Source organism: Nyctibius grandis, chromosome 11, assembly GCF_013368605.1.
Source record: "Nyctibius grandis isolate bNycGra1 chromosome 11, bNycGra1.pri, whole genome shotgun sequence".
Lineage (NCBI taxonomy): Eukaryota > Metazoa > Chordata > Aves > Nyctibiiformes > Nyctibiidae > Nyctibius > Nyctibius grandis.
Window position 1 is genome coordinate 552,132 of NC_090668.1, and position 22,432 is coordinate 574,563.

At 72.7% G+C, this 22,432-nt stretch overlaps 3 protein-coding genes across 8 annotated transcripts; 1 reads left to right on the forward strand and 2 right to left on the reverse strand.

Moving 5' to 3' along the window:
• Nucleotides 1-123: 123 nt before the first annotated feature.
• Nucleotides 124-3,608, reverse strand: RDH5 (retinol dehydrogenase 5). The gene is made up of 5 exons (XM_068410393.1): nt 3,559-3,608; nt 2,268-2,588; nt 1,186-1,444; nt 939-1,102; nt 124-366 (listed from the first exon to the last, which is right to left on the reverse strand). The coding sequence occupies exons 2-5, from the start codon at nt 2,578-2,580 to the stop codon at nt 143-145; spliced, it is 960 nt and encodes a 319-aa protein (XP_068266494.1). The 5' UTR covers nt 2,581-2,588; nt 3,559-3,608; the 3' UTR covers nt 124-142.
• A 434-nt stretch (nt 3,609-4,042) lies between these two features.
• On the reverse strand, nt 4,043-5,871 carry BLOC1S1 (biogenesis of lysosomal organelles complex 1 subunit 1). Its single transcript, XM_068410572.1, has 4 exons — nt 5,779-5,871; nt 5,417-5,489; nt 4,544-4,676; nt 4,043-4,285 (listed from the first exon to the last, which is right to left on the reverse strand). Exons 1-4 carry the CDS (start codon nt 5,837-5,839, stop codon nt 4,175-4,177), a joined length of 378 nt encoding a protein of 125 aa, XP_068266673.1. The 5' UTR covers nt 5,840-5,871; the 3' UTR covers nt 4,043-4,174.
• A 4,381-nt stretch (nt 5,872-10,252) lies between these two features.
• Nucleotides 10,253-22,305, forward strand: ITGA7 (integrin subunit alpha 7). 6 transcript variants are annotated; one of them, XM_068410011.1, is made up of 26 exons: nt 10,253-10,484; nt 12,237-12,364; nt 12,474-12,553; nt 12,638-12,893; nt 13,479-13,610; nt 13,778-13,897; nt 14,984-15,191; nt 15,309-15,502; nt 16,300-16,388; nt 16,485-16,612; nt 16,873-16,968; nt 17,051-17,112; nt 17,207-17,376; nt 18,047-18,196; nt 18,280-18,392; nt 18,476-18,674; nt 19,023-19,106; nt 19,189-19,268; nt 19,382-19,459; nt 19,546-19,648; nt 19,737-19,916; nt 19,999-20,091; nt 20,388-20,501; nt 20,574-20,672; nt 20,748-20,873; nt 21,364-21,850. In XM_068410011.1, exons 1-26 carry the CDS (start codon nt 10,315-10,317, stop codon nt 21,478-21,480), a joined length of 3,369 nt encoding a protein of 1,122 aa, XP_068266112.1. In that variant the 5' UTR covers nt 10,253-10,314; the 3' UTR covers nt 21,481-21,850. The 6 variants fall into 6 exon arrangements, with proteins under 6 accessions (XP_068266112.1, XP_068266115.1, XP_068266111.1 ...); XM_068410010.1 differs by lacking the exon at nt 21,364-21,850 and adding an exon at nt 21,872-22,305 and having other exon boundaries at nt 10,255-10,484; XM_068410014.1 differs by lacking the exon at nt 13,778-13,897 and having other exon boundaries at nt 10,254-10,484.
• The last annotated feature ends 127 nt before the right edge of the window (nt 22,306-22,432 follow it).

Genomic DNA, 22,432 nt, shown 5'->3' on the forward strand with positions numbered 1-22,432 from the left:
CCTGGAAGCCACCCCCCCACCATGGTGGCCACGGGGTTGGGGTCTCAGTGTGCCACCAGCGGGGACCCCGGCGCTGCGGCGGGGACGAGCGGTTCGCGTGGCACCGGGGACGCGGGGGGTTTATTGGGGGGGACACGGGGGGCTAGCGGACGCGGTGGGCCGGCTTGGGCAGGATGGTGGCCAAGGCCAGGTCGACGAGGCAGGCGGGCAGGTAGGAGGCGGGCAGCCAGAGCAGCTTGGCGTCCCAGCCCGCGCTGTAGCGGGTGCGGGGGTGACGGGCGCCCAGCGCGTGCTCCATGCACGCCGTCACCTTGCCCAGGTCCGTGTCGCAGACGATGTTCATGATGAGGCGCTGCACCCTGAGGTCTGGGGGAGGCGGGGGGGGGGAAACTGAGGCAGGGAGTGTGTAGCTGGGGGGAAACTGAGGCAGGGAACCCGCAGTGGGGGGGAAACTGAGGCAGGGAGTGTGTGTGGGAAACTGAGGCAGGTGGCAGGGGGAAACTGAGGCAGGGAGCCCGTGGAGGGGGGGGAAACTGAGGCAGGGAGTGTGTAGCTGGGGGGAAACTGAGGCAGGGAGCCCATGGTGGGGGGGAAACTGAGGCAGGTGGTGGGGAAACTGATGCAGGGAGCCTGTGGATGGGGGAAACTGATGCAGGAAGCCCATGGTGGGGGGGAAACTGAGGCAGGGAGCCCACAGAGGGGGAAACAGGCAGGGAGCCTGTGGATGGGGGAAACTGAGGCAGCTGGTGGGGGAAACTGAGGCAGGGAGCATGTGGCTGGGAGGAAACGGAGGCAGGGAGTGTGTAGGTGGGGGAAACTGAGGCAGGGAGCCCCTGGTAAGGGGGAAACTGAGGCAGGGACCCCACAGAGCGGGGAACTGAGGCAGGGAGCCCCTGGTAGGGGGGAAACTGAGGCAGGGTCCCCCCCCCCGCACTCACACTTGTCGAAGAAGTCCTCGCCGTAGCTGAGGCGCGTGTCGGGCGCCAGGCGCTCCCAGCGCTGCCGCAGGGCCCCCTCGATGCCCTCCAGGTTGGTCACGGCCGTGCGGAAGAAGCCGGGCTCCACGATGCTGACCTTGACCCCGAAGTGGTACATGTCGCGCCTGCGGGGGGGTGCGGGGCGGTGAGGGCAGGGGGGTGGCAGCGGGGGGGGGGTGGCAGGAGGGCCGGGGGGTCCGTCCCCCACCGCAGGCTGTCCGAGAAGGCCTCCACGCAGAACTTGGACACGCAGTAGCCGCCGCCGTTGGCCGAGAGGCGGCCGAGGACGCTGGAGACGTTGACGACGCGCCCGCGCGCCCGCTTGAGCAGCGGCAGCAGCGCCAGCGTCACCTCGATGGCCCCCAAGGCGTTGACGGCCACCACGCGCCGGTAGTCCTCGGCCACCATCCACTCCGTGGGGCCGATGGGGTTGGCCACCCCCGCGTTGTTCACTAGCCCGAACAGCCCTGGGGGGGGGGGGGCACACGAGAGGCCACCATGTCCCCCCTACCATGTCCCTGCCCCACAGGACCCCCCGTTCCAGCCCTTGGGTGTCCCTCCCCTCCATCCTGCCCTATACACCCCCTAGGGACCCCCCCGCCCACCCTATAGCCCCTTCTAGGGCCCCCCCCCACCCCACAGCACCCCACATCACCCCACACCAGCACCCATCCTGCCCCACAGCCCCTTGCCAGCACCTCCTCATCCCTTGCCCTGGTGGGGCCACCCCAGTTCTGCCCCCCCAGCACCTCCCTGGGAACCCCATGTGCCCCCCCAGCACCTCCCTGAGACCCCATATCCCCCCCCAGCACCTCCCTGGGCCCTATCCTGACCCCCAGCACCTCCCCGGGCCCCCATATCCCCCCCCAGCATCTCCCCGTGCCCTATCCTGCCCCTCCAGCACCTCCCTGGGACCCCATATGCCCCCCCAGCACCTCCCCAGGTCCCATCCTGCCCCCCAGCACCTCCCTGTGACCCCATAACCCCCCCCCAGCACCTCCTCGGGTCCCATTCTGGCCCCCAGCACCTCCCTGGGACCCCATAACCCCCCCCCCAGCACCTCCTTGGGTCCCATTCTGCCCCCCAGCACCTCCCTGGGACCCCATATCACCTCCTCGGGTCCCATTCGGCCCTCCAGCACCTCCCTGGGACCCCATATCCCCCCCCAGCATCTCCCCGTGCCCTATCCTGCCCCTCCAGCACCTCCCTGGGACCCCATATCCCCCCCCCAGCACCTCCCCGGGTCCCATCCTGCCCCCCACCACACCCTGGTCCCCTCCCGCCCCTCACCTTTCTCGCCCACCTCCGCCCGCACCCACTCCGCGGCCCGGCGGACGCTGTCGGGGCGGGTGACGTCGAGCAGGGTGGTGCGGAGGTGGCCGGTGCAGCCCCGCTCCAGGCTCTCGGCCCCGTCCTGGGTCAGGCAGGCGGCCAGCACCCGGTAGCCCCTCTGGGCCAGCCGCCGGGCCAGCAGGTTGCCGAAGCCAGTGTCGCAGCCGGTGATGAAGACGTGCTTGTCGGTGACGCAGGGCAGGGTCCGGCGGTCCCGCACCAGCCAGCCCAGCGCCCAGGCCAGCGCCGCCAGCACCACGTACAGCCACATGGCAGGGCCTGGGGGGCGTGAGACGGGCACCCAGGGGGCCGGGGCCATGCCCCCCACCCCACCAGGCCACCCCCAGGTCGAACCCAGGCTCCTCGCTTGCAGGGTAAAGCCACACACCCCCTCCCCGCGCAGGGGACCCCCCGCCCTGCCCCACACCGGGGGGTCTCAGACCCCACTTAGGTGGAGGGTGGGGAAAGGGGGGGTTGAGGAGTGACCCCAGCTTGGACCGAGTCCCACGTGGGTCTCGGTCCGTGCCCAGGTGCCAGGGGGTGCCCGGGGGTCCCTGGTGGTGGTCCCTGATCTCCCAGGGTGGGGGTGAGCACCCCACGGCCCCCCAGACCAGTGTCCCACCGCCCTCCCTTTGGCCGTGCCAGGGATTAGCCAGCGCGGTGCGTCAGCGCCTGGCCGGGACCCAGGGCCCAGGGGGGCGGCACCAGGACGGGGGGGGTCCCAGCTGCCCCCCCCCAACACAACCCCGGACCCCTCCCAGGGCAGGGATGACGCTCTGCTCCTGCCCTGCACAGGGAAGGTGACTGTCACCGCTGCCTCTGGGCCCCCCCCACCCCACCTGGCCCCACAGCCCACCCCCTCCCGAGAAGGAAGCCCTTGGGGTGGGGTCTTGGGGGGTGTATCCCCCTCCAGGAGCCCCATTTGGGGGGTCTCTGGGGGTGCCAGGATCCCCCCAGTGCTCCCAGCAGCGGGTGTCAGCTGGGGGTTACGAACCCGCTGGGGCTGGGACAGGGGGTCCGGGTTGACTCCCCCCCCATGCTTGGGGGCCATGGGGGGGGGGGGGGGACACCTGGTGTCTGCCCCAGAGCCAGGTGAGGAGGGGGGGGACAGGGAGCAGCCCCCCCCCCCCAGCCCGGACGCACGGCCTCTTGGTGTGCACGAGACCCCACAAACTCGCCTCACCCTGCGGCCATGGGGCAGACCCCCGGCTATGGGGGGGGGGAGCCCACCCCCCGGCCCCCCACCTACCTCGGCGGGGCAGAGGGCTGCGGGCGCTGTGGCGGCGGCGGCGGCGGAGCCCGTCTGAGCCGGGGGGGGGCCGCGGCCGCTCCTCCCCCTGCGCCGGGGCAGAGCCCGCAGCCAAAGTTCACGGTGGGCTGAGCCTCTGCCCCCCCCCACCCCGCGGGGTGTGTGGGGTGCGGGGACACCCCTCGCCTTCCCGGGGGACCCTCACCCTGGAGGAGCCCCTGAGTGGGGCTGGGAGCAAGGGACCCCCCCCCCCCAGGGCCTGCAGAACCCCCTGGCCCCCTTCCCAGCGTGGGAGGGGCACGGCCCGGGGCTGGGGGGGGGGCAAACTCCCCCCTGGGGGGGATTAGAGCCCTCCCGGCCCAGAAGGGCCCTTTGTCCCGGAGCAAAAGGGGCCCCAGGGCCCGGGTTAAGCGGAAAAGAGGATGAGGGGGCTTAGGGGGGGGCAGCCGAGGGCTGTGCCAGGGCCCCGGCGGTGCCACACGTCGCCGGTACAACCACGCTTTATTCGCCCGGTACCGCAGCCCCGCGGCCGGGGCCCCTGTTATCCGCCCGGTGGCAGCGAGGGGGGGACACACACACACACACACACGGGGGGGGGGGTCCCAGCGGCGGCGGCTCAGGAGCAGGAGGGCTGGAGCTGCCCCTTGTAGACGTACTCGAGGGCGGTGGCGATGGTCCGCATGTCCATCTCGATGCTGCGCGCCCAGTTCTCCACGTCGCCGATCTCCTGCCGGGGTGGGGGGGGGGTGTCAGGGGTTTGGGGGGGGGGTCCTGCCCTGCCTCGCTCCCCTCCTCCTGCAGCCGCAGCCCTGCGGGGGCTCGGGGCTGGCTGGGACCCCATCCCTTGGCCAGCCCCGGTGACATGGGTGGGGGTGTCCCCTCTGTGTGTCCCAGAGTGAAATCCCCCTCCCTGTGCCACGCCAGGGGTGGGGGACGAGGTGAGCCCCCCCCCCCAGCCCGTGCCCGGGGGTGGGACCCCCCCCACCTTGAGGGCCTGGTTGAAGTTCTCCACCATGGTGATCCACTGCCCCGTCTGCTTGGCGAACTGGGCCGCCTGCACCTGCAGCGTCTTCACCTCGTGGTCCAGCTTCCGCTGGTTGACGTAGGCCTGCGCCACCCTGCGGGGGGCACACGGGGTGGGGGGGACATGGGGGGGGGGGACACGGGGGGGTGGGACCCCACCCCAACAGCCCAGGGGTCGGGGGGTCCCTGGGGAGGGGGAAGGCAAAGCACTGGGGGGCTGTTAGTGGGGTCTGGGGGTCCTCGGGTGGGGGGTTTGGGGAGGGGGGGGGTCCCTGGGGAGGGGTTTTGGGGGGGGAAGGGGACCCTGGCCAGTGGCTGGGGGGGGGGTCCCCGGCTGGGGGTGGGTGGGGGAAACGGCTTGGGGGTCCCTGGGAACAGAGTGAGGGGGGCAGGGGTCCCTGGATGGGGTTTGGGGGGGGGTCCCTGAGCAGGGGTTTTGGGGGGGGTGGGAAGGGGGAGCAGGGTCGGAGCGGGGGGGTGCCTGGCTGGGGTTTGCAGGGGGTAAAAGGGGCTGGGGGGGGGTCAGGGGGTCCCCAGCTGGGGGGTTCAGGGGGTTTGGGGGTCCCTGGCCGGGGGGGGTGAGGAGGATGGGGCTGGGGGGCTGAGGGGGGTCCCTGATGGGGTGATTGGGGGGGGGAAGGGGTTTGGGGGGGTCCTTGGCCGGGGGTTTTGGGGGCCGGTGGGTTTGGGGGGATCCCGGCGGGGGGGGTTGGGGGGGTGTCGGGGGGGTCCCGGCCGGGGGGGTCCCGGCGGGGGGGGTCGGGGGCTGTCGGGGGGGTGTCGGGGGGGGTCCCGGTGGGGGGTGTCGGAGGGGGTCGGGGGGTCCCGGCCTCACCCCACGTTGAGGTGATCCACCAGCGCCTCGGTCAGGCGGGTGGCGGCCGCGATCGCCTCCCGGCGCCGCCGCTCTGCGGGGACGCGGCCGTGAGGGCCCCGCTCCCCGCCCCCCCCCCAACCCCGCACCGTGCCCGTGACGTCAGCAGGGACCGGCGTGACGTCACCGCGAGGGGCACTGACATCACGCCCCACCCTGCTGCCCCCCCCTTCCGCGCCACAGTCCCGCCCCCACCCTTGACGGACAGCCCCGCCGGCCAATGGGGTGCGCCCCCCTCGCCCCGCGCGGTGAGCGGCAGCTCCCTCCGCCAATCGCGGCGCTCGGCGGGGGGCCGGTTGCCATGGGGACGGGGGCGGGCTCACCCTGCAGCTCCCGCCGCTCGCTCTGCCGCGCCTGGTGCTCCTTCAGCAGCCGCGACAACATGGCGGCCCCCGCGCCGGCACCGCCCCGCCCGCGTCACCTGACCGACGCGTCACCGCCGCGTCACCGCCACGCCCCGCCCCCGCGGCCCACAGCGGCCTATAAGGGCCCATAGGGGCCGGGCGGGCGGTACCGGGGGGGTTACGGGGACCCGAGGGGGCTTTAGGGGCCGGGCAGGGGGATAGAGGGACCGGAGGGGTCTATAGGGGCCCGGCTGGTGGCCCTCAGGGGCTACAGGGGGTCGTGTGGGGGCTATAGGGACCTGAGGGGGCTACAGGGGCCTGAGGGGCCTATAGGGGCCTGGCTGGTGGCCTCAGGGGAGTTATGGGGGCCCAGTGGGGGCTGTAGGGGCCTGGCTGGGGGATAGAGGGACCTTAGGGGTCTATAGGGGCCCAGGTGAGGGCTATAGGAGCCCAGCTGGTGGCCCTTGGGGGCTACAGGGGGTCGTGTGGGGGCTATAGGGGCATGAGGGGGCTACAGGGGCCTGGCTGGTGGCCTGAGGGGCCTGTAGGGGCTGGGCTGGCAGCCCCAGGGGGGTTATGGGGTCCAGTGGGGGCTGTAGGGGCCTGGATAGGGGATACAGGAATGCAAGGGTTCTATAGGGGCCCAGGTGAGGGCTATAGGAGCCCAGCTGGTGGCCATCAGGGGCTACAGGGGGTCGTGTGGGGGCTATAGGGGCCTGCCTGGTGGCCCAGGGGGGGTTATGGGGGCCCAGTGGGGGCTGTAGGGGCCTGGCTGGAGGATAGAGGAACTGGAGGGATCTATAGGGGCCCAGGTGAGGGCTATATGAGCCCAGCTGGTGGCCCTCGGGGGCTACAGGGGGTCGTGTGGGGGCAATAGGTACCTGAGGGGCCTATAGGGGTTCACAGGGGCTATCGGGGTCTGGGTGGTGGCCTGTGAGGGTGACGGGCAGGTCAGGGCTGTAGGGATCTTTTCTGGGGGGTTTGTGGGGGCTGTAGGAGCCTGTCTGGGGGGCTCGGGGGGGCTCTGGGAGCCTGGCGGGAGGTAGGGGCACCTGTGGGTGCTGTAGAGGCCCATGTGGGGGTGCAGGGTGCTGTAGGGGTTTGTGGTGGGGGATGTATGGGTGCTGTAGGGGCCTGGGTGCTGTGGCTGCCCTGGGTGCTGCCCGGGGGGTGTCGGGCTCCCGTGGGGGGCCCAGGGCTGCGCCCCATGAGTGACCGAGAGCCCGGGCATGGCGGTGGCTCAAATAATCCCGAGTCATCGTTGCCGGGGTGTCCCGGTGTCGGGCACGGCCGGGCGGGTTGTGTGTGTGTGTGTGCCAGGAGGGGGGGGCCGGGGGGGCCGCTGCCAGCAAAGCTCACTCTGGAAATTAAACCGTGCCGCAGCGTGCGGGAAGGGTGAGCTGGCGGCGAGGCCGGGACGCGGCTGATCTCAGCGGGCTCCAGCAGCCCCAGCCCTGGGGCGAGGCTGGGCCCTTGGCCGGGCACCTGCAGAGCCGGGCCAGGAGGAGGAGGAGGAGGAGGAGGAGGAGGAGGAGGAAGGTCTCCTCATCCCCTCGGGTTGGGCAGGGAGTGTGAGGGAGGCGAGAGGAGAAGGCTGGGGCTGGCGAGGGGCTGGCGAGGGGTCGGGGTGCGGCAGCCCCGCGTTCAGCCTCGCCGCGGTGGCTTTCGGTGGCCGCAGCTACAGGAACCGGGGGGGCATAAAACGTGGCCAAAGATAAACCAGGGGATGGGTAAAAATAGCCCCCACTTGCCCCGGTGCCGGAGCTGGTGACACAGACAAGCAGAGGGAAGGGCAGAGGAATGTGTTTGGCCGTTCCCCTTGTTAGCTGATGAGTGTACCGGGCTAACGAGGCTGCTGTGGGGCCACCCCGCTCCTCCCTGTGTCTGGGCTTGGCGTGTCGGGGTCGGCCGCTCCCCGTGAAGGGTTGGGGGGTGTGTGGCAGGGTTCGGTGTTTGCCGGGTAACTGCCGGCCGCTCCGGAGCCCCGGGACGAGGCGCCGCTCCCAGCCCCGCTCCTGCCCTTCCCTCCTCGGGAACGGGGGTCTCTGCCCCGGTGGGACCTTCGCCGGTGGGGGCTGACCCCGCTGCGGGCGCCCCGGGAGCTCGCACCTCACCCAGGCACCGGCGCCGGCTCTGGCACGTGCCGAGGATGTGCCAAGGCTTCCCCGGCCGACGCTGCCTGGGACAGCGGCGTCCCCCGAGGGGGGGGTCCTGTCCTCACCCTCCCCAGCTCCGCACCCACCCTCCAGCTGCTCCTGCGCTCCCCCCCCCCTCCCACCCTCCTGCTTTGGGCTCCTGACCCCACAGAAGCCTTGGCCAGGCTCCCGGAGCGGATCCCGCCGGGGCCGTGGGAGCGGGATGAAGACGTCCCCGCGTTGCCCCGGTCCTTGGGCAGGTTGGGGGGGGCTCAGCCCCGCAGCCCCCCCGTGCGCTCCCCCCCACCTCAGCTGTGCGATGGGGTGAGGCTGTGGCTCGGAGCTCGGCGTCCCGACCCGCGCCAGGGCTGGGGGCGAAGGGGACGCTCCCAACACGGAATTTTCTCCTCCTGATGCACAAGCCTGACCCCCCCCCCGCTGCCTCCCCGCTCACCCCCCAGCCGGGAAACCCCTCGTGCTTCCACCCAGCGCCGGCGTCCCGCGGGGCCGGGGGCAGCGCTCCCCTCCTTGCCCTCATTTGGAAATCCTTGCACGGGCAATAAATCCTCCGGAGATGGCACGAAGGGGGTGACAAGGGTGACAAAGCCTGCGGTGACGCCGGGGAGCACCCTCCCTCCCTGCCCGCTTGCCCGGGGGCACCGACGGCAGCTCCTGCTTGTGCCATGCGGCAAAGCTGGAACCCCATCGCCGGCAGCCGGTGCCGGGGTGGGACGAGGCCCCCCCGGACCCCCGAGGGGGGCAGTGCCCCGTCGCCCCTTCACGAGGCGGTTTTGGGGCTGGATGTCCCCGTCCCGCTGGGCTCGAGGGGGGCTCGGGGCTCCCAGGGCTCCTCTGGCACGTTCCCGGCGTGGGGTGAGCCCGGTGCTGGGGCTGGCTCCCTCCCCGGCTCGGGGCGCTGCTGGGGTTGGGCTCTGTTTTGGGGCAAAACACAGGGGATTTGGCGGTGCGGTGGGGAGGAGGGGGCTCGAGAGCGCGGTGCCCCGAGGTGGGCGCTCGCTGGGGTCCCGTTGCCCCCCCTCCCTGCTCCTGGGCACCCTGAAGGCTCCGTCGGATCTTTTTGGGGGTCTCCTTACGCCGAGGGGCGGCACCGGGAGCCCAAAGTGGGTTTTTATCTCAATCAGCTGCTCATCCCGCGCCCCGGCCGTGCCCACCCCCCTTCCCCTCCACCCCCGTGCTCTGGGGTGGGCAAGGGGGCAAGGGGCGCAGGGGGAGGCTGAGCACCCCCCGGGGACCAGCTCCGTTCCCATCCCGCGCTCCCAGGCAGGGATCGGCCCTTTCCCACGTCGGGAGCGGGACGTCGGGGATGTGGGGAAGGGATTTGGGCTGCGGAGGAGCCAAGAGCGGGGTGAGCGTGGGGAGGGCTGGGCCGCGGCCAGGCGGGGGGCGAGCTGGGGGGGGGCACGGGCCTCGTCCCCCCCAAACATCCCCCAAACACAGCGTGGCGAGGAGGAGGAGGAGGGTGGGGCGAAGGGCTGCTCCTGTGTCTGGCGCGGGGCTGGAGCTCGTTCACACGGCCGGGGGGGCCCTGCCAGCTCCCAAATATCTTCACAAGCCTTTGGAGAGCGGCAGCGGTTAAAAATAGCCGGAGGGCTGGAAAATATGACCGCCCCCCCCTGCCCCCCCCCCCAAAGCTGCCGTTTGGGGCACGGGGCCGTGCTCGAGCCACAACCGCCCCCGGGGGACCCGGCCCCGCTGCTCGGGGGGTCCTGCTGTGCCGGCACCGCCGGACCCCCCCCCCGTCCCCTGGGAGCCCGCAGAGGCACCGGCCCCTTCGGCGTGGGGGTGCCGGGGTGCTGGGGGTGGGCGGGGGGCTTTGGGCAGCGCTGGTCCATGGGGCGTGGGGTGCCCTGTGCCGCGTTATGGGGTGCCACGTGCTGTGTGGTGCTGGGGGGGGGCAATACGAGGGGATGGGTGCGATGTGGGTGCAGTGTGGGGTGATGTGGGTGCAGTGTGGGGTGATGTGGGTGCAGTACGGGGCGATGTGGGTGCAGTATGGGGTGGGGGGTGCGATGTGGGCGCAGTACGGGGCGGGGGGGTGCAGTACGGGGCAGGGGGTGCGATGTGGGTGCAGTACGGGGTGATGTGGGTGCAGTATGGGGCGGGGGGTGCGATGTGGGTGCAGTACGGGGTGATGTGGGTGCAGTATGGGGTGGGGGGTGCGATGTGGGCGCAGTAGCTGCCATTCAGGGTGCGATGCCCCCTGCCCCGGGGTGCGGGGCTGTGCCGTGGGCTGAGTGACCCGGGGGGTGACACCCCTGGGGGGGGGGGTGGCCAGGCCGGCGGGCGGGGCGGGGGCCGTGCTTGCCCGGCCGCCCGTGCTCCTCCTCGCCGGGGCCGGTGCGGGGCCGGTGCCGGTGCGATGGCGGGGGCCCGGCGGCTCTGGCTGCCCTGGCTCGCCCTGCGGCTACTGGCCACCGCCGCCTTCAACCTGGACGCCAGCAGCAGCCTCCTGAAGGACGGCGACAAGGGCAGCCTCTTCGGCGCGGCGGTGGCCCTGCACCGGCAGCTGCTCCCCGAGCCGGCCGGCTGGTGAGTGCGGGGGCTCCGGGACCCCCCGGGACCCCCCGGACCCCCTGGATCCCCCCCGCTCCGGGCTGTCCCCGCGATCCCGCCCCGGGTCGGGTCCCCCCCGGCTCTGTGTCCCCTCCTCGGCTCTCGGTGTCCCCCCGCCTCAACCCCGCGCTGAGCCCGGGGCTCCCCCCGCCGCTCCGCTGCGGATCCTGCCGCTCCCGGCTTCGGGAGACCCGAGGGGACGGGGACGGGCGCGGGGACCCGCCACCGCCTGCGCTGCCCGGCGCCGCCGCTGCTGAATTACTCAGCAGGAGCCGGTGATGGGGGGGGGGGGCTCGGAGGGGGCTCGGGGGGGTGATCGCTGCCCCCAGCGCAGCCTCGGGGTGCTCGGGCAGAGGGACCCCCCGGCTGAACCCCCCCGGGCCGTGCCCGCCGCCTCCCCCGCACCCGCTCGCCGCTGAGCTGCCAAACGCCCACCGGCTGCGTGCCAGGGCGGCCACTGGCTGCAGCCACGGTCCCTGTGTCCCCCGCAGACCCCAGCCCCTGTGCCCCCCGCAGACCCCAGCCCCTGTGTCACCTGCGGGCCCCAGCCCGTGTCCCCTGTGTCCCCCATAGCCCCCAGCCCCTGTGTCCCCCATAGCCCCCAGCCCCTGTGTCCCCCATGGTCCCCAGCCCCTGTGTCCCCCATGGCACCTGTGGCCCTCCCATGGCACTGGGGACACCGGCGAGGGTCTCAGGGACCCCCGGAGCGGGCAGGGCTCGGGGTGCTGTCCCCTGCGCCTCCCCACCCGCTCGCGAGGCCGCAGCCACCCTCCCCGCCGCCCTGGCTCGCCGCCGCCTGTCCCCGTCCCCTCGTCCCCTCGCCAGGCCGGTGGCGCCAGCCCCAGCCGCCCTCTCCGCATTCTTGGCATCGGGAGGGACATTTTTGCTCCCCGGTGCCCCGAATCCTGGGCAGGTGTTTGCGGAGCCGCTGGCACCACGCTGGGCACTGCCACGCCGGTGTCCCCCTGCCCGTCCCCTCCGGTCCCCATCGGGGCTCAGGGATGGGTTTGACCCCACAGGCTCCTCACAGGGTCCCCCGGCCCTGGCACCCCCGGGCAGTGCCCGGTGCCCGGCGCGGGGTGCGCTCTGCCCGCTGCCTCCCTCCTTTTTTGGGCATGTTGCTGCGGGGTTATTTTGAGTGAATTCCAGTTTATTTTTACCGCCTCGGCCTGGCCGCCACCCCCCGGGGCTCCCTCGAGTCCTGAGGCCACCGTCCCCCCGGGAGAGGGGCTGGGGGTGGCCACGGGTGCCCTGCAGCCACCGGCAGCGCGATGGAGGAGCGAGCCCCGTCCCCTCAGGGACCCTGGGGAGGGCTGCGTGGGGTGGGGGTCTGGGTGGGGGGGTCAGGGTGCCCCCAGCCCCGCTGCACCACAGGGGACAGGGCAGGGAGTGGGGGTCTGGTTGTGCGTCACCTCCCGCGCCCCCTCCCCTGCCCACACGTGCACCGAGCTGCGGCTGAGGCCTGGGAACGGCCGCACCGGGGCTGCAGCTGCTCGGCCCCGCTGGCACCGCGCTGGGCACGCACCAGGGCGTGAAATCGGGGCGGGGGCGCGGGGACAGCTGCGTGGGGGCGGCGGGGACGGGGATGCTCCGGCGGGTCCGGGTGGGTGCTGGGGGCGGGGGGGGGGACACACACACAGCGGGTGTGCAAACCTGGCACCGCGGGTGTGCAAACCTGGCTGTGCCACCCCCTCCCCGTGCCCTGACGGGGGGCTCCTGCCCTCGCAGGCTGCTGGTGGGGGCCCCCCAGGCGCCGGCGCTGCCCAGCCAAGGTGCCAACCGCACCGGGGGGCTCTTCGCCTGCCCGCTGACCCCCGAGCTCTCCGACTGCTGGCGGGTGCCCATCGACGAGGGAGGTGAGGTGCGCCGTGCCCGGGGGGGGTGCTCGGGCTGCGGGGACCCCCCCCCCCGCCATCTCCCCACCCCGGGGGTCCCGGTGGGGCTGACGCTGCCCGTCCCCCCCAGTGGACCCGCAGCGGGAGAGCAAAGAGAACCAGTGGCTGGGGGTGAGCGTGAAGAGCCAAGGCGCCGGCGGCAAGATCGTGGTGAGCACTGAGGCACAGGGGCGAGGGGCTGCGGGGGGGGGGGGTCCCCTGGCACCGCCTGAGCTCCCCCCTCCCTGCCCGCAGACCTGCGCCCACCTGTACGAGACGCGGCACCGGGTGCGGCAGCCGCTGGAGACGCGGGACGTGATCGGGCGCTGCTTCGTGCTGAGCCAGGACCTGCGGGTGCGGGACGAGCTGGACGGCGGCGAGTGGAAGTTCTGCGAGGGGCGGCCGCAGGGCCACGACCGCTTCGGCTCCTGCCAGCAGGGCCTGGCCGCCGCCTTCAGCCCCGACCACCACTACATCCTCTTCGGGGCGCCCGGCACCTACAACTGGAAGGGTGAGGGGTGGGGGGGGTGCGTGGGGTCGCGTGTGCACGCGTGTGGGTGCGTGTTGCTGCCTGGGTGGGTGTGCAAGGCGTGGGGGTGAGCGTGTGAGGGGTGCTGGGGGTGAGCACGCTCTAGGTGTGAGCGTGTGTGTGATGTGGGTGCGAGCACACGCGTGTGCGTGCTGTGGGTGTGCATGTTTGGGTGTGTGTGCATGCAATCATGTGTGCGTGCATGCAGGCGTGTGCACATGCACATATGATGCGTGTGCATGCTGTGGGTGTGAGCACACACGTGTGCGTGCTGTGTGAGTGTGTGTGAGTGCACGCACACCTGGGTGTGTGCACATACGTGCACGCTCTGTGTGTGTGAGCACGTGGGGCTACGTGCTCCATGTGTGTGTGTCCATGTGTGGGTAGGCATGTGCGTGCCCATGTCTGTGCACACACGCGTGCACGTGTCCGTGTGTCGGGATGCCCAGGCCACGGGCGGGTCTCGGTGCCCCCAGGCAGCAGGAGGGTCCCCAGGAGGGTCCCCGGGGGGTCCCCAAAGGTCCCCGGGGGGGTCCCGGCCCCCCTCACCCCTCCTCGCTCCGCCAGGGAACCTGCGCGTGGAGCTGCTCAACCAGAGCTCCCTCGACCCGCTGCGCTACGACGACGGCCCCTACGAGGCGGGGGGCGAGAAGGACCAGGACCCCTCGCTCATCCCCGTCCCCGCCAACAGCTACGTCGGTACGGCCGTGGCGGAGCCCGGGCGCGGCGGCACGGCACGGCACGGCACGGCGCTGGGGACCCCCCCCCAGGCTGCCGTGGGCCCCCCGGCCCCGCCGCCCGGCTCCCGCCCGCTGGGCCCCCCCTGACGCCCCTCTCTCCTTCTCTCCTGCCCGGCCGTGGCCCAGGGCTGCTCTTTGTGACGAGCGTGGCTAGCTCAGACCCCGACCAGCTGGTCTACAAAAGCCCCGAGCCCGGCGAGAAGGTGCCCGGCGCGGCCGGCGACGTGGCCCACAATAGCTACTTGGGTTCGTAGCGGTGTCCCCGTGTGCCACCCGCCCCGGAGCCGTGTCCTGTGGTGTGTGTGTCCCCCCCCCTCCCCGTGTCTGTGGAGGGGAGAGGGAAGGAGAGCCCCCGCCGGGCCCTGCGAGCACACGCGGACACGCACACGCGTGTGGACACGCGTGCAGACACGCATGCACCCAGCGCACCCCCGTACACGCAGCGTCGCCCCCTCCTCGTGCACCCCCCTCTTTGCACCCCCAACACACGCATGAACCCCCCCTTGCACACCTGCTCTCTTGCACACCCACTTGTGCACGCGTGTGGCTGCACACACACCCCCCCACCCCACTGCACGCTCCCACCCCCGGCCTGGGACCCCTCTTGGGGCTGTCACCCGCCCCAGGGTGGGGGTCCCAAGCCCCCCCCCCCAGCCAGGGCTCCCTGCAGGCAGTGCTGCCGCATCCCCATCCCTGTCCCTGTCCTGTCGCTGTGCTGGGGGCACCGCCAGGCTCGGGGGGGGGGGGGCAGACCCCGGGGAATGGGGGGGCGCAGAGCCTGGCGTGGCCCCCCCGCACCCCACGTCCCTGTGCTCGTCCCTCCGGTGATGTTTCTGCATGGGGGGGGGGGGGGGTGCACGGTTCTGGGGGGGGGGGGTGGCAGCGGCCGCATCCTGCTGGTGCCTGGCTGGGGGCTGTGGGGGGCTGCGGGGGGGGCTGCATGTGGGGAAGGGGCTCCCGACACCCCCCCGCCGGGGAGGGGGCTCCGCCGCTCTCTGCAGCCGCGGGGGCAGTTCAGCTCCTGCCCGCCTTGCTGCTCTGGCCCCAAATCTTCCCTTCTCACCCCAAAATCGTCCCTGCTGGTGATGCGGGGAGGGGCTGCCCCCCCCCCCCCCAATTCTGCTCCCTCTTTGGCTTTCACTACACTGGGGGACACCCCAGCTGCAGCCCCATGGAGCGCAGAGCAGGGAAACTGAGGCACGGGGGTCCCCGAGGGCTGAGCCGGGAGAGACGGACGGACAGACGGAGGGACGGCGGGTGTGGGGGGCTGGGGGGGGGCCGGGGCCAAGCGGGCACCGACCCCTCTGTGTGTGTCCCCCCATCACCCCGCAGGGTTCTCGGTGGACTCGGGTGCCGGGTTAACGCGCCGCCGGGAGCTGAGTTTCGTGACTGGCGCCCCCCGGGCCAACCACACCGGGGCCGTGATCATCCTCCGCCGGGCCAGCACCCACCGCCTGCTCCCCGAAGCCGTCCTGCCCGGCCCCCAGCTCTCCTCCGCCTTCGGCTACTCCCTCGCCGTGCTCGACCTCAACAGCGACGGGTGCGTTTTGGTCCCCCCCCAAGTCTCGGTGCACCGGGGACGGCGGGTCCGTCACCCCCCACCCCCGGCCGCGTCGCGGCCGGGGGTGGTGGGGTGACGGACCCGCCGTCCCCGCAGCTGGACGGACCTGGTGGTGGGTGCCCCCCACTTCTTCGACCGCAAAGAAGAGATCGGGGGGGCCGCCTACGTGTACATCAACCCGGGGGGCCGCTGGGACTCCGCCACCCCCCTCCGCCTCGACGGCGCCCGCGGCTCCATGTTCGGCGTCGCCCTCAGCACCGCCGGGGACCTCAACCACGATGGCTTCGAGGGTAAGGGGGGGGGGACACCCCGGGGGTCCCATGGGTGGGCTGCGTCCCCAGGAGGGGTCTGGGACACCCCGGGGGTCCCCATGGGTGGGCTGCGACCCCAGGAGGGGTCTGGGACACCCCAGGGGTCCCCATGGGTGGGCTGCGTCCCCAGGAAGGGTCTGGGACACCCCGGGGGTCCCCATGGGTGGGCTGCGTCCCCAGGAGGGGTCTGGGACACCCCGGGGGTCCCCGTGGGTGGGCTGCGTCCCCAGGAGGGGTCTGGGACACCCCGGGGGTCCCCGTGGGTGGGCTGCGTCCCCAGGAGGGGTCTGGGACACCCCGGGGGTCCCCGTGGGTGGGCTGCGTCCCCAGGAGGGGTCTGGGACACCCCGGGGGTCCCCGTGGGTGGGCTGCGTCCCCAGGAGGGGTCTGGGACACGCCGGGGGTCCCCGTGGGTGGGCTGCGTCCCCAGGAGGGGTCTGGGACACGCCGGGGGTCCCCGTGGGTGGGCTGCGTCCCCAGGAGGGGTCTGGGACACCCCGGGGGTCCCCATGGGTGGGCTGCGTCCCCAGGAGGGGTCTGGGACACCCCGGGGGTCCCCATGGGTGGGCTGCACCCTCAGGAGGGGGTCTGGGACACCCCGGGGGTCCCCGTGGGTGGGCTGCGTCCCCAGGAGGGGTCTGGGACACCCCGGGGGTCCCCATGGGTGGGCTGCGTCCCCAGGAGGGGTCTGGGACACCCCGGGTGTCCCCATGGGTGGCCTGCGTCCCCAGGAGGGGGGTCTGGGACCCCCCACTACTGTCCCTTGCCCCCCCCAGACCTGGCCGTAGGAGCCCCCTTCGACGGCGCTGGCAAAGTCTTCATCTACCACGGCAGCAGCCTGGGCATCGTGACGGAGCCGGCGCAGGTGGGGGGGGTGCGGGGTCGTGGGGGGGGGCATTACCCATCGCCCCCCTCCCTTCACCGATTCCCGGTGTCACCGGTGGGGGGGGCCTGTCCCCAGGTCCTGGACGGGGAGGGCGTGGGGGTGACGGCCTTCGGGTACTCGCTCTCGGGGGGGCTGGACGTGGACGGGAACCTCTACCCCGACCTGCTCGTGGGCTCCCTCTCGGACACCGTCGTGCTGTACAGGTGAGGGTCCGCCACGGGCACCCCCCACCCTGGGCAGCCCCCACCCCTGGGCACCCCCCACCCTGGGCACCCCCCACCCCTGGGCACCCCCCACCCTGGGCACCCCCCGTCCCCAAGCATCCCCCATCACAGGACACCCTCCCAGGGCACCCCCTGACCCAGAGGGTCCCTGGGCACGGCCGGGGGGGGGGGGGTCTGTGCACGTCTCGGGGTTCCCTTGGGGGGTCCCAGCCTGGCACCCCCCGTCTCTCCCCCCCCAGGGCCCGGCCCGTCGTCCACGTCTCCAGGAACGTCTCCCTCCTGCCCCCCAACATCGACCTGGAGCAGAACAACTGCCAGCACCAGGAGGGCGTCTGGTGGGTGCCCCCCGCTGCCCCCACCCCGGGGGGGGCACGGCCGGGGGTGGGTGCCCCCCCGTCTCACCCCATGTCCCCGCAGCGTGGACGTCCGCGCCTGCTTCAGCTACACGGCCAGTCCCGCCAGCTACAGCCCCCGCCTCGGTGAGCGGGGGGGGACGGGGCGGGGGGCAGGGGGACAGGAGCCCCCCAGGGTGGCAGGGGAGGGACCCCCGGCATCGTCCCTGTCCCCCCCCAGTGCTGGAGTACGTGTTCGATGCCGACACCGACCGCCGGCGGCTGGGCCAGGCCCCCCGTGTCACCTTCCTGGGCCGCCGTCCCTCGGACCCCGAGCACCAGCTCTCCGACACGGTGGAGCTGCCCCGGCAGCACGCCCGCGCCTGCGTCAGAGCCACCTTCCAGCTCCACGTGGGTCCCCAGCCTCGGCACCACCTCTGTCCTCATCCTCATCCCCATCCCCATCCTCATCCTCATCCTCATCCTCCTCATCCTCATCCCTGTCCTCATCCCCAACCCCATCCTCATCTCCATCCTCATCCTCCTCATCCTCATCCCTGTCCTCATCCCCAACCCCAGTCCCCATCTTCATCCCCATCATCATCCCTATCCCCATCCCCAGTCCCCATCTTCATCTTCATCCCCATCCCCATCCTCATCCTCATCCCCAACCCCAAGTCCCCATCTTCATCCTCATCCCCATCCTTCTCTCTATCCCCAGTCCCATCTTGATCCCCATCCCCATCCTCATCCCTATCCCCAGTCCCCATCCTCATCCCTATCCTCATCCTCATCCCCATCCTCATCCTCATCCCTGTCCTCATCCTCATCCCCAACCCCAAGTCCCCATCTTCATCCTCATCATCATCTTCATCCTCATCCCTATCCCCAGTCCCCATCCTCATCCTCATCCCCATCCCCAGTCCCCATCTTCATCCTCATCCTCATCTTCATCCTCATCCTCATCTTCATCCCCGTCCCCGTCCCCATCCCCATCCCCCTCCCCATCCCCCTCCCCATCCTCATCTCCATCCCCATCCCCATCCCCCCGTGCCCCCCTCACCCTCGCCCCCCCCCACAGGACTCCATCCGTGACAAGCTGCGCCCCATCGCTGTCACCCTCGCCTACGCCCTCCGGGGCGCCGGGGCCGCGCGGCACAGCCGGGGGGCCGCCCTGCCGCCCCTCCTGCCCGTGCTCAGCCCCCAGCAGCCCAGCAGCCACCGCACCGAGGTGGGGCCCCGCCCGCGTTCCCCTCCCCGGGGGGGTCTGGGCTGCACCGGAGTGTCCCCACGTGCCCCCCGTGTCCCCCCCAGGTGCATTTCCTCAAGCAGGGCTGCGGCGACGACAAGATCTGCCAGAGCAACCTCCAGCTCCGCGCCCAGTTCTGCGCCCGCCTGGGGGACACCGAGTTCCTGCCCCTGCCCAGGTGAGGGGGGCCGGGGCTGGATCCCCACCCCACGCGGCGTTGGGGACACCCCCAGGGGGGTCTCATGGCGGCTCTGTCCCCAGGGGCGCCGATGGCACCGCCATCTTCGCCATGAGCGACCAGAAGGACGTGGCCTTGGAGATCCACGTCACCAACCTGCCCTCGGACCCGGCCGAGCCGCAGCGGGACGGCGACGATGCCCACGAGGCCACGCTCACGGCCACCTTCCCCCCGGAGCTGCCCTACTCCGCCCTGCGCCCCTACGACGGCCGGGCGCCCTCGGTGCGGCGGGGGGCTGGGGGGGTGCTCCGGGGGTGGCCCCAAGGGTGCTGGGGGCAGGGGGACGGGGTGGTCCTGGGGGTGTTGGAGGATGAGGGTGGTCCTGGGGGTGCTGGAGGGGCAGGGCTGGTGCTGGGGGTGCTGGGGGTGTGGGATGGGTGGTCCTGGGGGTGCTGGAGGATGAGGGTGGTCCTGGGGGTGCTGGAGGGACAGGGCTGGTGCCGGGGGTGCGGGATGGGGTCAGACCCGGGGGTGCAGAGGGCTGGGGCCGGTACCGGGGGGGTTTGTCCCGGGGCGCGGGGGGGGCTGGGGGCACCCCCGGCAGCGGGCGCTCAGCTCCGTGCCCCCCAGGACAAGGCCGTGCTGTGCCTGGCCAACCAGAACGGCTCGCGGGTGGAGTGCGAGCTGGGGAACCCCCTGAAGCGCGGAGCCCAGGTGGGTGCAGCTCCCCCCTCCCCCCGGGACCCCCTGGGACCCCCCAGGACCCCCCAGCCCTCACCTCTCTGCCCCCCCCCAGGTGCGGTTCTTCCTCATCCTCAGCACCGTGGGCATCACCCTCCAGACCACGGACCTGGCGGTGGAGCTGGCCCTGTCCACGTGAGCCCGGGGGGGGTCGGGGGCCATCGCAGTGGCCCCCCACTCACATGGGCGCGTTGGGGGGGGGGATTTGGGGTGATGCCCCCCCCCGACCCCCTCACGTCTCTCCCCAGGATCAGCGAGCAGCCGGGGCTGGAGCCGGTGGTGGCTCGTGCCCGCGTGGTCATCGAGCTGCCGCTCTCGGTGACAGGGTGAGTGAGGGCAGGGATGGGGGGGGTAGGGGGGGGTCCGGGACCCCCTGCCCCAGGGCTGCCCTGACCCCCGGCTGTCCCCACAGCGTGGCCGTGCCGCCCCGGCTCTTCTTCGGCGGGGTGGTGCGGGGCGAGAGCGCCATGCGCCGGGAGAGCCACGTGGGCAGCGCCGTGCGCTTCGAGGTCACCGTGAGTCACCGCGGGGGCACAGGGGGGGGCATGGCGGGCAGGAGGGGTGGTCCATGCCACCCTGGTCATGTCCCCCCATCCCCGGCAGGTCTCCAACCGGGGCCAGTCGCTGAAGACGCTGGGCTCGGCCTTCCTCACCCTCCTGTGGCCCCACGAGATCGGCAACGGGAAGTGGCTGCTGTACCCGCTGCACCTGGAGCTGGCGGCTCCCCCGGGGGGGCGGCGGGCGGCCTGCACCCCCCCCGCCAACCCGCTCAGCCTGGCCCTGGTACCGCAGGGGGGCACTGGGGCACGGGGAAGGGGTCCCTGCCACCCACCCCCCTCCATGCCCATCCTTCCCCCCCCCACAGGAGTCACCGGGGGACGCTGACCCTGCCGAGGCGCCCGCCCCGGGGTCCTGGTGGGTGCCGGCACCTGCGGAGAGGAGGAGGAATGTCACGCTGGTGAGCGGGGCTGGGGGCACCCGGTCGTGGGGTACCCCTGCCCTGGGGGGCACCTAGTCGTGGGGTACCCCTGCACCTCGGGGGCACCCAGTCGTGGGGTACCCCTGCTCTGGGGGGCACCTGGTCCTGGGGTACCCCTGCACCTCGGGGGCACCCAGTCCTGGAGTACCCCTACTCCGGGGGGCACCCAGTCGTGGGGTACCCTTGCTCTGGGGGGCACTTGCTCCTGGGGTGCCCCCGCTCCTGGCAGCGCTGGCCCGGGGGGCACGCAGCCGTGCTGACCCCCCACCCCGCAGGACTGTGCCCAGGGCACCGCACGCTGCCTGCCCTTCCGCTGCCCCCTGCCCAGCTTCGACCGCGCCGCCGTGCTCACGGCCCGCGGCCGCCTCTGGAACGGCACCTTCCTGGAGGTACGGGGGGGGGACGGGGACGGGCCCCCCCGGGGTGGGGAGGGGGCTCAGCCCACCCTGTGCCCGCCGCAGGAGTTCCTGGCCGTCACCTCGGTGGAGCTGATCGTCCGCGCCAGCGTCTCGGTGACGTCCTCCATCAAGAACCTGGTGCTCAAGGACGCGTCCACGCAGGTCTGCCCCCCCCCCCCGGGCCCCCCCGGCCCGCCCAGGCCCCCCGGCCCCCCCTGACCGCCGGCCCCTCCCCAGATCCCCGTCTCCATCTACCTGGACCCCGGCGCGGCGGTGGCCGGCGGCGTGCCGTGGTGGGTCATCCTGCTGGCCGTGCTGGCCGGCGTCCTCGTCCTCGCCCTGCTCGTCTTCATCCTCTGGAAGGTGAGGGATGGCGACGGGGGTGAGATGGGCCCCCCCTCCCTGTGCCATGGGGGCCCCTGGACGTGCTGTGCCCTTGCCAGCCCAGCCATGCCATGCCATGCCACAATGTGCCATGCCGTGCTATGCTGTGCCATGCCACCCCAGCCACGTCATACCATGCCATGCCACCTTGTGCCACCCCAGCTGTGCCATGCCACATCGTGCCATGCTGTGCCAAGCCAGCTGTGCCATGCTGTGCCACCCCAGCCATACCATGCCATGCCACAATGTGCCGTGCTGTGCCATGCTGTGCCATGCCACCCCAGCCACGTCATACCATGCCACGCCACCTTGTGCCATGCCATGTCACCCCAGCTGTGCCATGCCACATCGTGCCATGCTGTGCCACGCCAGCTGTGCCACGCTGTGCCACCCCAGCCGTGCTGTGCTGTGCCATGCTGTGCCACCCAGCCTGGCCTCGCCTGGCCTCACCCTCTCGCTTCCTCCCCAGTGCGGCTTCTTCAAGCGGAGCAGCCGAAAGTCCGGCTACGCCGCTAACTATTACCGGGCCCGCCTGGGCGTGCAGCCCTCCGCGGCGGAGCAGCGGGTGCCGGAGGGCGAGCGGTAACGTGGGGCTTTGCCACCCCGGCCTCGGCGGGCAGCAAGCGCCGGCGCAGCACCGGGCTGTGCGAGGGCTGGCGGCGTGCCGGGGCGGAGGGACGAGGGGTTTGCCGTGCCGGTGTGTGGGCGTGCAGAGGTTTGCAGTGCTTGTGCGAGGGTTTGCCGTGCTGGCACACAGTTGTGCGAGGGTTTGCCGTGCCCGAGCCAGGACGTGCGAGCGTTTGCGGTGCCGGCGTGCGGTTGTGCGAGGGTTTGTGGTGCCGGTGCCAAGCGCTCGCCCCTGCAGTGACTTTTGGGGTGAGGGACGGGCAGGCGCCGGCGCCGTGGGCTCACGGAGCCGTTCCCGAAGCCGGCGCGTCCCCGCGGGGCCCTGACCTGCCGGTCCCCCCCCCCGGCAGCTGGGCTTCTTCCGCCGCGCCCGCTACGCGCCGCCGGCCGTGCCGCAGTACCACGCCGTGAAGATCCCGCGGGAGGAGCGGCAGCAGTTCCGCGAGGGCAAGACGGGCACCATCCAGAGGAAGGAGTGGGCCGCCAGCCTGAGCGACGCCAACGACGGCCACGTCGCCCCCAGCTCGGCGTAGCCCCCCCACGGGGACGGCAGCACGCGCGCGGGACGCGGGACGTGGGACCCTCCTCCCCGGCCCTGGGGAAGGACCCTCTGGCACCGTGTGCGGGGAGGCACACGCGTGTGCCGGCGCACGCCTGCCTTAGCCGGGCGCGCCTGGGACTGCTGGCGGCGGGACGGGGCCGTCGGCCCCACGGGGACGGCTCAGCCCCACGGCGGTGGCTGGGCCCCGCGGCGATGCTCAACCCAATAAAGGATCGGGGCCTCCGTGGGCGCCGTGTCCCTTCTTCACAGCCTGGAGGGGGGCGGCCATGACGGGTGTGGCCGGGAGCCGCCATGATGGGTGTGGCCAGTGAGCCGTTTCGCCGGCCACCAGGAGCCTACGCCGCCGGGG

Coding starts and splice junctions, on each gene's coding strand:
- RDH5 (XM_068410393.1), bottom strand. CDS start 2,580: ATGTGGCTGTACGTGGTGCTGGCGGCGCTGGCCTGGGCGCTGGGCTGG. Junction 1,445..2,267: donor GGCGGAGGTGGGCGAGAAAG/GTGAGGGGCGGG, acceptor CCCCCCCCCCAG/GGCTGTTCGGGCTAGTGAAC. Junction 367..938: donor CGAGGACTTCTTCGACAAGT/GTGAGTGCGGGG, acceptor CGCCTCCCCCAG/ACCTCAGGGTGCAGCGCCTC.
- BLOC1S1 (XM_068410572.1), bottom strand. CDS start 5,839: ATGTTGTCGCGGCTGCTGAAGGAGCACCAGGCGCGGCAGAGCGAGCGG. Junction 5,490..5,778: donor CGAGCGGCGGGAGCTGCAGG/GTGAGCCCGCCC, acceptor GCGTCCCCGCAG/AGCGGCGGCGCCGGGAGGCG. Junction 4,677..5,416: donor GTGGATCACCTCAACGTGGG/GTGAGGCCGGGA, acceptor TGCCCCCCGCAG/GGTGGCGCAGGCCTACGTCA.
- ITGA7 (XM_068410010.1), top strand. CDS start 10,315: ATGGCGGGGGCCCGGCGGCTCTGGCTGCCCTGGCTCGCCCTGCGGCTA. Junction 16,969..17,050: donor CAGCACCAGGAGGGCGTCTG/GTGGGTGCCCCC, acceptor ATGTCCCCGCAG/CGTGGACGTCCGCGCCTGCT. Junction 20,502..20,573: donor GGAACGGCACCTTCCTGGAG/GTACGGGGGGGG, acceptor TGCCCGCCGCAG/GAGTTCCTGGCCGTCACCTC.